At 44.4% G+C, this 16,433-nt stretch overlaps 1 protein-coding gene across 1 annotated transcript in view; it reads right to left on the reverse strand.

The window, feature by feature from the left end:
• Window positions 1-623: 623 nt before the first annotated feature.
• Window positions 624-16,433, reverse strand: part of LOC119406002 (WD repeat-containing protein 36) — a 35,930-nt gene continuing 20,120 nt past the window's right edge. Inside the window, exons 14-20 of the mRNA XM_037672833.2 lie at window positions 15,592-15,671; window positions 14,315-14,523; window positions 12,929-13,071; window positions 11,331-11,444; window positions 8,113-8,197; window positions 3,973-4,160; window positions 624-922 (exon numbers count right to left, since the gene is read on the reverse strand). Coding sequence (XP_037528761.1) covers window positions 773-922; window positions 3,973-4,160; window positions 8,113-8,197; window positions 11,331-11,444; window positions 12,929-13,071; window positions 14,315-14,523; window positions 15,592-15,671 — 969 coding nt within the window. The 3' untranslated portion in view covers window positions 624-772. The remainder of the gene's footprint in view (window positions 923-3,972; window positions 4,161-8,112; window positions 8,198-11,330; window positions 11,445-12,928; window positions 13,072-14,314; window positions 14,524-15,591; window positions 15,672-16,433) is intronic.

Genomic DNA, 16,433 nt, shown 5'->3' on the forward strand with positions numbered 1-16,433 from the left:
TAGTCAACAGTTATGTACTCAACGGAAAACCCCTTGCAGGCATGCGCTACAGAAATTGGGCAAACCTCACTGCTCACCACTGGTCCACCAAAAACGAAGAAGCTGTTTTAGCTCGGGTCTATGTCACAGAAATTGGGCAAACCCCACTACTCGCCACTGGTCAACTAAAACGTAGATGAATGGTGAATGCAGCAAAAAGACTCGTCTTGCTCAGGATCATGCATGAAACGCCAAGTGCGTGCAGTAAGCCAGACAAGATGACGCGTGTCGCGGTAAAAACTAGCCTGGCAAAAAGATGCATGCTGATCAAAAGGAAAACTTTAAAGGAGCGTATGCAAAATTCAAAAGGGACTTTCTGTACTTTCCATCAAAACTCTGTGTCACCTCCATGCCGTGTGCACACAGCTTCGCTAATCATCCACCCTAACAGAGTGGAACGGCTCATGAAACGTTTCATTAATTGTAAAAACGGCTGTTCCGTATTTGAAAAGTATCCGACTCAATTTACTTCTGGAACTACTATATCCTATTCGTATTTGATTTGGTTTCAAAATTCACTATTTGCACTTACCTACTGAAAACACAAGACTATATTTCATCGTCAAGGCAACACCAAAAGCATATTTTCTTCCTTCTCTTTATTGCCTCAAAAAAAGAAGAAAAAGATGAAACTATGTGAATGAGACTTGCAGCAGAATGACTACCACAATGATGATGGCGTGATTTACACAATGACAATGATTTACATTAGCAACTTGGCTGCTCAGGTTCATCACAGGATGGCACTCCTCAGGTAATTAACGATGCAGAGTGACTGGTTGAATGCCACTTCAAGCTCCTTCCAAGAATTGTGCTGTGTGTCTGCAATGGATACCAGCTCTTCCCTAAATGCGTCTTCCGAAGCCATCATGTCGGCATGAACCTGCCAGAGTGGAACAAAGAAACAATGAGCTTAACAAACGAAGATCGTTCACCAAACGTGGCACCTGAAATGCTGACGCCCGTGTGGCGAACCCACGAGCACAATGTCGCTAACTATTTAATGGCAATGGTTCATGCATAGAGTTTCCTAAAATTAACTAGAGGGGACTCTGGCGCTGCAATCGTTCAGCTACCCATCATGGGAATGATGGGTAGTACACAAATTTGCCTAGTCTTCGTGCTTGCGGCTTCAAACGTACTTGTGGCTTTGTTTATTGCTATGTTTTGGTTTTCTTTCGGATAAAAGAATGGATCGTTGTGAACTTCGTGACCAGGTTTGATTCGCTGAGCCTAAAGAAGTTAAAGTGGCGAAGTGAAACTGCTGACTTTTGCTGAACTTCGTTTTGCGACAAAGCGGATGCAGCCGACGCGGAGCCAAACGGAGCCGAAAGTACGAAGTTTAGACAAATTTGTGTACTACCCATCATTCCCATGCTGGCTGAAGTGTCATGCGTTGCAGCCCCCATAGACACTAGCGCCAGAGTTCCCTCTAGTAAGTATTGTAGGAAACTCTATGGGTTCATGGGGCATGCCGTCAAAGCCAGCACAGCTTTTCATCAACCTGTCACCAACTTCAAATCACACCCAGCAAACCTGCACACTACTGAACTAGCATCAGTCAAAACCACATGGTTTTGATAATACACTCGAACCTCGATATAACGAACACGGATATAACAAACTACCGGTTAAAACGAAGTAAATGAAGAACAGTCTTGTCATAGATACAGTGTTATAAATAAACATTTATAACGAATTTTTAGATACTATAACGAAGTTATTTTCGTGGCAGATGTGACATTGTTGTAATGAGGTTTGAGTGTAATGCACATAACTTTGGCTAATCCAAAAATAACATTTACATGGACAATATCAGCAAAATATTTTGTGGAAGCACCAACTTGAAATAACACTTTGCGCTGCATTCAGGACAATGCTGAAATGTGAACGAGGTTCCATCAGGAGAGCTGAGGCATCTTTCCCTTATTCTTTTAAGGTCTGTGTTATTCTTTTCCTTTCATGAAAACAATGCTTTGAATGGCACAAGGGAAGATTTTACGGTAAAGATGTTACATGCGTTCTATAGTGTCTTTCGTGTGGTGCCGTGTAATGGTGTGATCAATATCAAACGTAAATTCAATGTAACATGTGAGGACCCCAGGATCGGTCTTAAACCTAATGAATGCATGAATGCAAGTTGCCTTTCATGTATCTGATATGAACAGACAACACCATACAGTAAGTGCTTGGTCACTCAGACGCCTTGGGGCCAGGAAAAACGTCCGCATCTACCGAACGTTGAATTATCAAGGGTTTAAAGAAAAGAATGAACACATGCCTCAACACGCTCTTATTGTATTTACATGCTTTTTATCACATGCCATCAACATGCTTTTACTGCACAGTAGACGCTCGATAATTCAAACTCTGACCATTCAAACTTTCAGTTTATTCAAACAAATATTAAGTTTTTGGTTGGCCCGCTATGTTCTTAATGTATTTTAAAGCCGCTTAATTCAAACTTCCCCACTGCACAAATTCAGTTAATTCATACTTTTTGCTTGTCCATGCTTGGAAATATCTGCTGTTTTTGTTACTTCTAGCTGAACATTCACGTTTTTATGTCACTAACAGTCGCAAATAAAACTGACTGCGTGCCTACAAAACAGCCAAACTAGCCAAACCACGCGCACCAACAATCGCACGCTGACTGAGCAAAAAAATTTAAAATAACCAAAACGGCCTGGCCTTGGCCTACCACCTGCCGAACACTTCTTAAGGTCACTTTTGCTGCAGTACATTGATCTAATGTGAGAAAGCAGCCTAAGAATGGAAAGGGGTTACCAACTCCACATATTTTGTCCCTCAGTTACACATGCGTACACGCCTTTTATAATAACGAGTACCAGCATGATTGCTGACGTCTAAAAACTTTACTGGCAACCATGCAGACCTGTCTAGGATCTTGCTGCGGCACTGAGAAACAATAAATATCACAACGCTAGTTGGTATGTTGCCCTGAGTTATATTTATGAGAACTTCTTATAATTCTGAGAAAACCATGAGCTCCCCTTGAGTTTGAATGATCGAAAGTCTACTGTATTTACTTATAGCGTCACTCCTAGAGTTCCAAACATTCCCTAGAGAAAATACTGGCACTGGATGCCGTACGCATGAGAATGCAGGTATATGGTGACTTCGAATTGGCATCAATCTGGGAGAGCCCAGACAACTCAAAGGCGCACTTGGTTAGCAGCATTTGGTACGTCACACTGGTTTAGCACGTAAAGAGCTAGTAGTATGTGGGGTTTAACGTCCCAAAACCACGATTTGATTATGAGAGACGCTGTAGTGGAGGGCTCCGGAAATTTCGACCACCTGGGGTTCTTTAACGTGCACCTAAATCTAGATACATGGGCAGTCGCCGCGGCCAGGATTCGATCCCGCGACCTTCGGGTCAGCAGTCGAGCGCCATAACCACTAGACCACCGTGGCGGGGCCACGTAATGAGCTGTTTTCTCTTCAGTAACACATAATAAACGTAACATGTTGGGTTTTATGGGGATTTTTAGTACTTCAGTGCATGATTAGATGTGTGATTTTTACTTAGATGCACAATGATATCAAATATAAAAAGTATTGACGGAGAGATAAAAAGCACTGGCTTGTCAACAGTTTGTCCTCTGTACCTCCTTTTCGATGCTTCAATATGCGGTGCCGGTGCCGCTTCTCGCCATTTCTACACTCAAACCTCATTATAACAAAGTCACATCTGCCACGAAAATAAGTTTGTTATAACCGGTAATTCGTTATATCCGTGTTCTCTATATCGAGGTCTGAGTGTGCATACACTGTTCTGCTCCTTGGAATCGGAGTAGGTAGGTGGACTGGAAAGGGAAACAACAGCACTTGTAATATCCTTGTCTGGACTGTGTCTTTCAGAGCGTTTGAGAGACTGAAAAATGGTTTGTTCAGGCCTTGGTAACACACCTTCAGGAAAAGGCCTAGGTAGGACTGGACGAGCTCAAAGTCGCGACGCGTCTTCAGACCACTGCCCATTGCTTTGAGAAAGTTCAGCAGGGCCTCTGAGGAACCACCAGCTTCGGGCGAGAGACCGCGGATCTCGAAGTCAACACTCGACGGTCCTAGTTCCTTGAGACGCTCAAATACAGGGTCATCTGCAACACATAAAAAGCGACACACTTTTCAACCGAGAGATTAACGAGGCATAACAAGATCACGATTCAAGTCAAAAAGCCATCTTAAGATTGATTTGATTGTTTCCTATTGACATGAAATTCTACTTTACTCAAATTACACACAATTCATTTGGCCCAATGTTCATAATTGCCAGTATCAGGTTTAATGCTAAGTGCACAGCGTGGAGGGGCATGTCAACACAAGGTATATATAAACAATGTCACTAATAAGCATTGAAAACCTACCTGTTTTCGAAAATTGGTTAAGTACGAAGGTTACATCTAAAGCAAGTATTGATAATGCAATAGTGGTCTATTCGTGGATAAAGTGACATTACATGCTAATTTAACATCATTCAGTCATGGAGTTGAAGCTGGAAGTGTACGTAAAATACAATAGCCTCTCCTAATGACTAATAGGATAAGACAATTACGTAGGTAGTTGCAGCCCTTTTGTCGTGTGTTTGGCCATTGCTTAGCTGGGCACTGTGTAACTCTGGCAGGCACATATGCCTTAGTTATTATGTTACGGTTCCAGGGTGTCTACCGAGTTGACTTTTCTAAATTCCCTGAGTTTTCCAGGTTTTCCCTGAGTGTTTTTGCTAAAATTCCCTGAGCGAAGCAGAATTTTGTTTTAGGTCACGATGGGTAGAGACAATATCGCTCGGTGATGTCACTCTCTAATACGCATGTTAGAAAATAAAAACGACTTAATCCCATTTGAATAGTACATAGAACAGTTAAACCTCAATATAGCAAAGTTGGTAAAAGCGGCAACTCACTTCGTTATATCGAAACTTCGTTAAACTGAAATTTGACCTTTCATGCAAGGCATAGTTACTGAAGGATTAATCTTAAACTGAAAATGCCACAAGAATGCTCGGCTAATATGGCAACATGAAAAAACTTTTTATTTTTTGCGTGAAAAAAAAAATCAATTTTGTTGAGCCTGAAGTGCAGCAATCACAGTTAAATGCCTTGCCGAGTGTCACATGTATATACGAAACAAATGCGGGTTTAATGCACTGTGGAATTGCGCTTGTTCTACTGCTGTGGGTTGTTGTCAAATCCTCGCGCGTTGCCCAGAGCAATGCAACGCCTTTGCTACGATGTTGCCCAGCCGAACCATTTGCTCTCCACGAATGCAAAACATCGAAAACCATCCCACGTTAGAAAAAAAGAGTCACAGTTTCACCACGAGAGCAAAACAGTAAATCCGATAGCAACAAAGAGGAATTTTATGTGAATATAGGCTGGCAGCTTGCTCCTTCAGAAAACGCAGCCGCTGCACTGAGAGAAGTACCCTATCTATGGCTCAGGGGCGGATTCAGGTACCTAAAAGGGGGGGGGGGGTTACAAAGGCTGAAGCCCCCGCTTAGCAGTGCATTTTGGTGGGTCACGCATATTTACAACAGCCCAGAGGGGATTATGGCGGTGCGTAAGAAGCCTTCGTTGTAAATGTGCACAGGGAAGCAGGAAAAGGTAGAGCGATGAGAGAGGTAGAGAGCAGGAACAAGATTCTCTTTACCCCTTTTGGGCAGTGGCAGGCAAAGCAACCTGAAAAAGGGGGCAAACTCAACAGGCAGCCTGACAAAGGATTCATAATTGCAGGGTTTTGCAGCGCGCGAACATAGGAAAAAAGGACAGAGTAGACAGAAAGAGCGCTGACTTCCAACTGACTTTATTTTGCAAAGTGGCAAAATATATGCGAGGGAAAGGAAGATAAAAGCAAACATCCCTCGCATATATTTTGCCACTTTGCAAAATAAAGTCAGTTGGAAGTCAGCGCTCTTTCTGTCTACTCTGTCCTTTTTTCCTATGTTCGCGCGCTGCAAAACCCTGCAATTATGAACACTAACCAACTAGCCCAGGCCTCCACACTTATAAGCTGACAAAGGAGGTGGACGACAGGCACTGAAGGGAGGGGGCGGGGGCTGGCTTAAGGGGGGGGAGGGCGATCGCCGCTACGCCCCCCCCCCCCCCCTTGGATCCGCCACTGCTATGGCTTCAACGGAAGTTTTGCAATTAAAGCACAACACCCGCAAAGGTATGAGCCGTCTGCTGATTCCCACTAAAGATACCGCGGCACACGCGACCACGCCCGCTGGTACAAAGTACGCACTTCCTGTCGGACTCACGCCGCCCCTCCCTCCCCCCCCCCCCCCCCAACCCGCCGGCTCCTATCTCCATGTGCCCATCGCGCGAACGAGACGGTCGGCTCGTTTCATCTCTGCTTAAGCACCGTTCGTCGGCAGCGCTCGCGCACTCTCACTCGCGCATGGAGCATACGACGCGCGGGGTGATGTAATCGCGATTTGGACTTGATAAGGAAGATCACGGCGAAGGCATAAAATTCCCGTCGGAGTGTCTATACAATTGCTATCGCAAAAAAAAAGCAATATAGCTGCGGGCTAAGATCTCATGAAAGCACGGTAACAGCCTGAATTAAGGCACATCCGATTATGGTGGAAACGTTACTGTTTTCCGACATCGCGCGCCGAATCAAGCCAATGGGACCCGTGCTGGGGTCGCGAATTTTTGTAATTCGGCTTTGTAGCAAACATCCACGTGGTGTGGCTGGTAATTGCGAGCTGCAGCTCCCCAAAATATCGGTCGACTGCCTAAAACATGTTTCAGCATGTGCCCTCATCGGGGAAAAAAGGAAACAAAAAAGCTTTCACTTGCTGTGAGTTACGCTATAGTCGGGTACAACTTTAGAAAAAAGCGGCATTTGCACCTCAAAGGCGGATGCACACGCGCTTCCACCAATGGGCGCGCGCTCTAGACTGACGTCACGAGCCGGACGGCCGGTGCCTCCGCTCAAGGAGAAGAAGCGGGACTATTTCTTTGCCGCGGAGGCAATCGGCTGCCGCGCTTCGGTCATATGGGCGGGGCCTCTCCTTTTTTCTAAAGTTGTACCCGACTATAGCTCTTGCCTGGAAATTTATTCTATTCTTCACGGAGTCCTAAATAGCATCTTTGAAGCTCGGGATCCGAGCGAGTGAGCTCTCCGATAACAGCCAACAAGCGTCGTCTTTTTTCTCGCCGATCGGGATGGCGTGCCAGATACCAGCCTTGTCGAAGACATCCGCTTCCTGAATCATGCTTGTTACTTGACAGGCGGCGATAACAGAAACACCATATCGGGCGCTAACGCACAGCACGCGCAAGAAAGAATACAGAACTACACCGCGTAGTCCACCCTGACAACACTGCACGATACGATGTGTCGTGGTTCATGGTTCCCGCATGCCGCGCATTAGCCTGATTCTCTCCCACTCACCGCTCCGAAGGCGATGACAGCATCGAGGTGCTCCACTTCCCCGCAGCCGCAGCGGCCGTTTGATTTGAAAAATGCGTTCACAAAATATCGAGCCAGCGCTACCGCGACTTACCTTGCCTTTCAATAAAGTTGCTGTGAATTTTCCCTGATGGGAGCACAATTTCCCTGAGTTTTCCCTGAGAATTTCCAGACTACCCAAAATCCCTGAGAATTCCCGGTTTTCCCGGTTTTCCCGGTCGGTAGACACCCTGGGTTCACTTTAAATGCCTCTGAACTGAACAACAAAGCTTATTCATGTTACAATTTCATTCTGGGGATGTTGAAAAGCTACACCACACCCAAGTGACAAGTAGCAGTGAAAAGTGCATGACAGACATTCAAAATAACTGCTAAAATAAATCAGGTGGATGCTGCAAATGGACATTTACATGCACTGAAATGTGGTGACTGCTTATAGGTTTGAAAATATAGTTGATTCAATATAGCAAGTCAAAGCTACAAAGTCTTGAAGTCAGAGCTTCGAGAGTTTCTTGTAAACTGTTAATTAGTATGCGTTCAACAAGCTGCTTGAGCGCTTACTGTGAGAGCTTCCTTCGAGAGCTTACAACAAGTTGAACAGTAAGGATAAAAGTGGTCACAAACACTCACAGTTGTTTGACTCTGCGCACGAGTTCAGCAGCTTCGCAAATGCAGACAACTGAAAGTGCTCGAATGAGGTGATTTTCGACGGTGCCTGCAAAATGAAAGAATGTGATCAATCAATTTCAGTGAAATGCACTTGGCAGCCAAAAGTGTAAATGGACAACAATTGCACAAACATGGCTGGTAATAAGCAATTGTGGTTGATATTGATAGCTTGCACGTGGTGTCATGGAGACAGGTTCTTCACCTACAGGTACTCCAACATGGTGGCTTAGTGACATCAGAGTCATTCAATGCTTCTTATGGTCGCGAAACTGCCGCGTCAGTTTCATATGAAGCCAGCGGCCGCCGCCAGAGGCGCAGCTGTGCTTGAGAGGCGATGCGAACGCTGCTATCGCTGGGGTTGTGTGTGGGACAGCCTCGGTGTTTTAGCTTTGTAAACTTCCGCAACGGTCGCTTTGCTTTCATGCCTTTACTTTTAGTACTCGGCATGCATAAATACATTCCTGAACGCGTTTTCTGTTTTAAAGTGAGCACCCCGGAGAACAAAGACCAGCATCAGACACGTTATTCGAAGGTCGCAGGTTCGGTCCCTGCCGGCGGCAAGTTATCTTTTCGTCCACTTTACTTTCTTCACATTTATATCCCAATTATTACAAATAACATCCCCTGTACTTTCGTTGGCATTACTGTCTGTTAATTCTCATTAATATTGTGTCTAAAAAAGAAAAACGAGCCCTTAAAAGTAATCTTTCCTTCAGCTCAAGTGGTGCAGCTCGCGGTGGTATCAGCTGAAAAAATACGAAAGTTCGGGGATTAACAAAATAATACCAAGGAATAACTGCCAACGCCATAGCGGGCGACTTCTGGATGATTTTTGCCACTTAGGGTTCTTTTAGATGTACCTAATTCTCAGCGCACTGGTGTTGTTGCATGTCCCCCCTATCGAAATGTGGCCGCTGCGGCCTCGCAAGCTCATTTCGTCTCAACACTACGACACTACGAAAGGTACAGCTTTTTAACATTTCCGTCTAAACACCACGCATTCGCAGAAAAGTGGCAGCGGTGCCAGTTGCAAACATAGGCAAAAATACGAGCTGTTACACGCCCATTCATGTGGCTACGATGCGGTCTAAACAGGGCGTCGGCGATGCTCGGAGCTCTTCACACACGACTCACGTGGTCGTTTGCATGGTGGTCGCATTTTCGATGAGCGAGATCGAGGTTTGCGCTTTGTGAGATACGAAGAAAGTCCTTAAAAAATCCTTGGAACGGCGTCAGCCTTCGGCGTTGGTTCGTCGCGTTTCAGGGACACGGAGTCGGCGTTGATGTTAAAGTCAACGCAGTGACAATGTACGAGGCGTCGAAATGGTTCGCACATACACATGTATACTTCGACTCAAAATTAAGATCGCCACTTTCCTGCCGCGGTATGGCCCGCTTCCCTTTCTCACGCTGCTGCTTGTCTAATGGTAAAGAAAACAACGACACCTTTTCGGTTCCCTTGTAGCCGGAACAGCACGCCGGCACGCAACATCTGTTAGGCATCCTAATCCTGAGGCAGCGTTTCCGCCAACTTAAACATATGATATCCAGCAGCTTGTCTCGCACTGCGTGAGTATTTCAATACGCGGACGGCGCAGACGATTGTCTCTGTGGCGCAGCGGCGGCGCGTTGCAGCATTTTCGAGCAGCGTATGAAGCGCGCCCATAGCATTAAGAGAATTGAATGACTCTGGTGACATCAAGGCAGCCTAATCGCGTGGCGTTTAACCTGATTCAATGTGATAGCAATGCCGCTGCAACGTTTTTGGCCTCCATGCATGAATAACGAAAGAACCTGCACGAGATGTACTGATAACATTAACGTGACATCGCAAACCTCACGTCCCATGTTGGTACTCCAACATGATGGCTTCAGTGACGTCACTGCAAGCCATCCATAAAGTAAAAGACAAAAAACTCACATATACATTATAACCTCATTATAACAGTTACATCAGACACAAAAATAACTTTGTTATATCCAAAAATTCGTTATAAACGTGCATTCATAACACTGTATCTATGACAAGACTATTTTTCATCATTTACTTCGTTATAACAGCTAATTTGTTATATCCATGTTCGTTATATTGAGGTTTGAGTTAGTACAAATGATGGGTTCTTTTCCTTCAAAATCTGTTCATGTAACACCTTTCTTCATGTACTCTACATATTGGCATACCAAACTTTCCATCTTGAAAAATTAGTTTATTATGTTGCTTTGTTTTTCTGCGCACACTGTCACATTTTCATTGTTAAAATGCTGACGACCTACGAGACATGACTTTTTGCATACTTGGCTGGAGTTTACCTACAATGGCTTAGGTGGTGAGCATGAGTGTATGAGGCTGCAGGGTGACCGTCACACAAAACGTGACATTGCACCCCATGCAGACAACTTTCCCCATGTACTATGCGTCAGCCAAACTCTCATCAACTGGAGGGCTTCGGGCAGGCCATGCGTGCTGCCTCAGTCTTGGTGGAGGGTCTTCAACTAGCATTGGGGCGTGACAAGCGATAGCCACCTGCACTTGATGACAGGCTTCCATCACACATGCAGTTCTACTGACCATGACCTACTTGAACTCTTGACCTGCACAGATAGCCGGGCATCTATGGGAACACATGCACCAGCTCTCATTCAACCTCTTGCCGTTGGTGTTGTTTCTATAACCTGTTCATCTACTACTCTAGGGCCATTTGGACAGCATTGGAGTGAGAACGCCCGTATTCTGTGAGAAACTGCTGCCATATACGCGATTGTTTTAGCAAACTTGGACAGAGCCTTAAGTAAACTATTCAGTGCGGTTAAGTATTTATTAGCGGTTGACTAACTTGTAAAGCCATAGGCTTGCGTGGTGTGGGATGGACTATGTGATACTTTGCCCTTATGCATCCATTAAAATACAAAGAATTCCTAAATAACTTCCCATATCTTTATTGTTGAGGTATATTGCATTTATGCGTAATAAATTACACGATACGAGTGCTATGCACTGGCCGGAACATCACCATGAGTGCTGAAGCTGATGACAGCAAACAGGTACTAACTAGTGCCACACTGCCCATACGTTCCTTCCCTAGTGGCAGAAGGAATGAACTAGAACGGGCGCGGTGGAGTGGGGACATCCGTGCAGGTTGGGAGTTCCAGTAGGCCATGCTACTGACAAGATTGCTTACCATATTCTCTTTGTCGTCAAGCTTGACAAATTGGGGGTCAAGGCCGGCTGTTGTAGGCAGGAAGAACGGTGCTGCCTTGGGTGCACTTGGTGGCTCCTTGGGCTTGTTCCTCTTCTGCTCGGTTCAGGATGAAAATAATTTCGACGTTGATATGTGCCAAAAAAAAAAAAAAGGGGGCAATTGGAGACACTCTTTAGATCAGTAGTACAAATTAGATTTTCAGATACTAAGTGTAAAGCAAATTAAAAAGTGAGAGATACCAAATTTTAGTAACTTACTATTAGTCCTTCCATACATCAATGCAATCTCTGAATGATAAGCACCACCATAAAGCACCTATTTAATGAATTGCATCTAAACTCCAAAGTACTAGGGATGGGCGAATAGTAAATTTGAGGTTCGAAGCGAATCCGAAGCGAATAGTGATTTGGTCGAATAATTTCGAATCGAATAGTTTGAATAGTACTCGCCACATATTATTAGGAAAAATTGAGCATTTTCTTCATGACCCTTGCACAATATTTTTAAGAATTGGAACTAGGTATGAGTGAATGTCACTTTTTTGGTTCGAAATGAACTGGAAGAAACCTTGAATGGTATCAAAATTTAAATAGCAGTAGGGTGCGAGTTATAAGTGGTACAATATGTTACCAGTTAAAAATTACTATACTTAGCGCATATAAGCCCATATAACACGCTGTTAAATTTTAAAAAAGATATGTACACTTTTGCCGGATCTTGTAATAAAGTTTATTCACTCACTCAAACTTAACCTTGAAGTGTGGCTTTGCGGCAGTGCAGATTTCCCCTGGCAGGGTGGTTTCACGGTAAAGCAACCCGACGCTGCAGTGAAACCACCTTTACAGGTGGTCATGTGCGGTCAAACATACAAATATTCGTTCATTTCTAATACTTCGAAATTTCGAATAATATAAATTCGTATCGAAGCGAATTCGAATACTTTAATATTCGTTCGAATTTCGAAACGTCCGAATATTCGCCCATCCGTACAAAATACCTTTGCAAATGCCAAAGAAAAAAAAGAAACAGCCCCTTCATACCAACAAAATTATTTATTTATGGCTAGGTATTTTTTATAAAGTTTACGGTATAGAATACACAAATAGGCCAATTATTAGAAGATAAAGTGAAGTTCACAAAGTTTCCATTCTTGACTTTCACAGCGCAACTCCAGCACAGGTACATCAATGTTGCACGATAGATTTCAAAGTATTTTTTTTTATATTTGGAGTGTTGGGGCTCAGTAAGAGCTTTCAAAAGTTGCACAGTTGAGTGGCTTGAGAAAAAAATAATGAAGTGTTAATATTCAGAACCCAGGTCAAGCACGCACATACTGTTGAAACCCTTTATGAGAGACATGCACTGGGGAGCAGTTCTTGTCCCTTGTGTGAGGGGGTCTCTTATAAGCAGGGTACGTACCACATTTTCATTTTCTGGTCAGGCCCTATTTCGACGTAGGCACATTGTTGTCTCTTATATTAGTGTCTCTCATAAGGGGGTTCAACAGTATGTACTATGTTGATGAAATGGGGATGCTGTTTTGACAAAGTGTTGCCATGTTGTGGCATGCGCCTCACCTTGACAACTTCAATGTTGAGCAGGTTCTGCCAACGTGAGTACGGCAACTTGGACAGGGTGACCATGTCGGGCGCAAGCTGGTCGGGCGATTTGTAGGCACCCATCTCCATCAGTTCGTCGTTGTCCTCAATTGGCTCACCACCTGTGGTTCAAATTAAAGCAGAAAGAAAGCGACAGCCATTTTAAATGAAGAAATGTCAGGCACCAAACAAGGTCAATATGAATCTGTTGACAGAACTGTTGACTCGGTATTCTTGCTACCCAGTGGCCATAAAAACTCCAATATCCCTGTTACAACATATGACAAGAGCAGAAACGGTTTCATTAGAAAACTACTGACATTAGAACAAATGACAGCTCCACCCACAGCCATTGCTGTGCCTCCCACAGAAAATTTGCATAAATACTTCATAGAATAGCACTTACTCATTTCTTTTGTTACATCAAGCGCTTCTCGAGAGTTTCAGATAGTCGACTTTGTTGTACAAACACATGTTGGTGTCGCTGGTTTTAGGTCGCAAACTCGAACGTCCCGGTAAATTCTGTCAGGGATTCTGACATTGCTGCTCAACCAAATGTAATGCTTCAGGTAGCAATGACAAACTTTTAACTCTTAATATGTGTAGCACTTACATAAGCCGAGAAAAAGCATTTAGGGTTTGAGGAGAAACCAGCTAGCACAACTGTCTTCCACAGGCAGGTGTGCCGCAGTTCTGTGGGCAGCGCTCACATTTTTCCTAAGTGTGGAGCACTTTAGGGGCCCGGCTTGTTGTCCATCCATCTCATGTGGCATGACCACGCTCACAGTAAAGCACTCAATACAGGCCATAGCAAGGCTAGCAATGCTCAAACCCCGGGTTAAAATGAGTGCCAGAGAGGGCGCCACCACTTCGGCGAGCAAGCGAACTCTCTGATCTCCTCACTGAGCACCAAATAAACATTTTATTCTCTCTCGAATGCCCCTCCTCCTGCACTGCCTCTGTGTTGGCACAGCGCTGTGTTGCTATGTGACTGTATCTGATGGAGGAAACAACCTGACGGAACTCGCTGCAGACGACGCGTATCTCAACTGCCGTAACAAGCAGGAAGTCGATAAAGCGCAGCAAAAAGTAGCCCACATGTTGCACACGGAGTTTGTGAATCTGCCTAAAAAGATTCTACTCGTGCCGGGGAAACCCTACATGCTAACCTCAAACATTGGCGTCATTGAAGCTTTGGTAAACGGAGTAGTGGGAACTCTACGAACGGGAATCGCTGGGTGCCCATGCGACGCACTTCCTCAGGTTTCACAGTAGTGGAGCAGCCATACGTTTTTAGCTTACGTCTTCCTTCCTAGTTACTGCATGCAGCGAATAGCGAAAGAACAAAGATGAACCATGCACTACCTTCGTCATCAAGAGTCGTCGCAGGTAGCTCAGCTATCCTCGGCACGTAGTCGGGTGGAAGGGGCCGCAGTGTCACGTGGCTGTAGAGCGTGGCATTGGCCCACAGGAACACACCGAGGTCATCGGCATGGGCCGTGGCGAGAAACTCGCCTGTTGGCGACAAGTCGAGGCTCGTCACGGGAGACGGCACCTCGAAGCAGTCCACAAGGCTGCACGAAAGAAGATCTCGGTGGGTAGACAAGCACGGCTTTTCTTCATCTCAGCATGGCTTTCGAATTTCAAGTGTCCCGTTTGCCCCTATTTTCTCATAACAGGTTCACTAATGAGGTCATTAAAGAGACAGTAAGGAGAAGCATAAAATGAGCTTAGAACGATAAATTATTCCTTGAAAATTCTTGGAAGTAAAATGAGAATGACTGTTCTGGACCCATTCAACCAAGAGCTATGCGATACTGAACATTCGCAAGTGAGTAGATGTCAAGCTGGCATTACGCGCACCCGAGTTCAGCATACCATAACTTTTGTTTAAGGCTCAGAATATCCGTTCTTGTTTTACTGCATACTGTTACAATTCCAGATTATTGTGACTGGCTGACGCCCATGAAAGAACTGCAACAAGCAAACAAACAAAGCAAAAGCTCAACACAGCCGTGTGTGTGATGCCCTCTGCCTTTGTGCTGTTTATGAAGCAGACTGCGGTAAGAAATGCCCACAGTCCCAAGCGTCCACCCTTGCAAGTTCTTCCATTGGTAAATCATCAAACTGGCAAGCCTGCTTTCTTTGTCTACAATACGTAACAGCAAAAACGGCAGAAATGAGCAAAAAGTGTTTGTGTAGTAGTAGTAGTAGTTTAAAATCTCGATAAAACGAAGTTGGTAAACTCGACTATTTACTTCGTTATTTTGAAACTCTGTTGAATTGAAATCGTCGACAAACACAGTTCGTTATGTTGAGGTTGAAAATACATGGTGTTCTGTGCACATTGTTACAAAAACTGGAATACTACGTTGTTACATCGCATTTCGTTAATCGAGGTTTAGGTGTACACTGAAACCTCGATATAACAAACACGGATATAACGAATTATCAGTTATAACAAAGTAAATGAAGAACAGCCTTGGTAACAGATACAGTGGCTCGAATATATGCTTATAACGAATTTTCGGATATAGCGAAGTTATTTTCGTGTCAAATGCGACTTTGTTATAATGAGGTTTAAGTGTACTACAAATGCAATAAAATCTAAGCAGCTGGTTGCAGCTGTTTCAAGCACTCACCAGCCCGATGGCAAATCCCAAGTTCGAACTAGCTTGTCCGTGGATGAAGTCACCAACCAGCGGGCATCGGGACTGAAGGTCTAAATGCGAGAAAAACCCAGAAAAAGAGAGGCAAGCGCTAATAATAATTGTTGGGGTTTAACGTCCCAAAACCACAATATGGTTATGAGAGACGCCATAGTGGAGAGCTCCGGAAATTTCGACCACCTGGGGTCCTTCAACGTGCACGGGCCTCAAGCACATTTGCCTCCATCGAAAATGCAGCCGCCGTGGCTGCAATTCGATCCTGCGACCTTCGGGTCAGCAGTCAAGTGCCATAACCATTAGACCACCGTGGTGGGTACAGTGGCAAGCACATTCCAGCAATAACTGCACCACGTTCATAACCTTAAGCTAGACAAAGCTGTTACAATTGTGCAAGAAAAGAAAATGGTATGCCTCCAATTATTGCAGACAGAAGAGAAGAAAAAAGAAAAAAAAATCCGGAGATCTTTGTCACTGTGTAGTTTACTCACACTCTATGTCCGCTGTTACTACTTGGACAGCATTGTCCCCGTTGAGAGACCACATCATCTATTTTCGCAAGCTCATTATGTAAAATGCGTGTATAAAGTAACTTTTTGAATGACTGTTTGCAGTAAAGTGGTGCGTTGGTGTAGTACTATCACTATTGTACGGTGATGACAGTGGCACTGGCTGGTTTAGTTCCAGGCTGCAAGGACATGAATATGATTTCGCATCCATTGTCAAACCTATTTTCACACAATCATCAGACCTTATCACTAGGGGTGTGCGAATATTCGAAATTTCAAATATTTTTCTAATAGTGTTTGCTATTCGAT

Source organism: Rhipicephalus sanguineus, chromosome 9, assembly GCF_013339695.2.
Source record: "Rhipicephalus sanguineus isolate Rsan-2018 chromosome 9, BIME_Rsan_1.4, whole genome shotgun sequence".
Classification (NCBI taxonomy): Eukaryota; Metazoa; Arthropoda; class Arachnida; order Ixodida; family Ixodidae; genus Rhipicephalus; species Rhipicephalus sanguineus.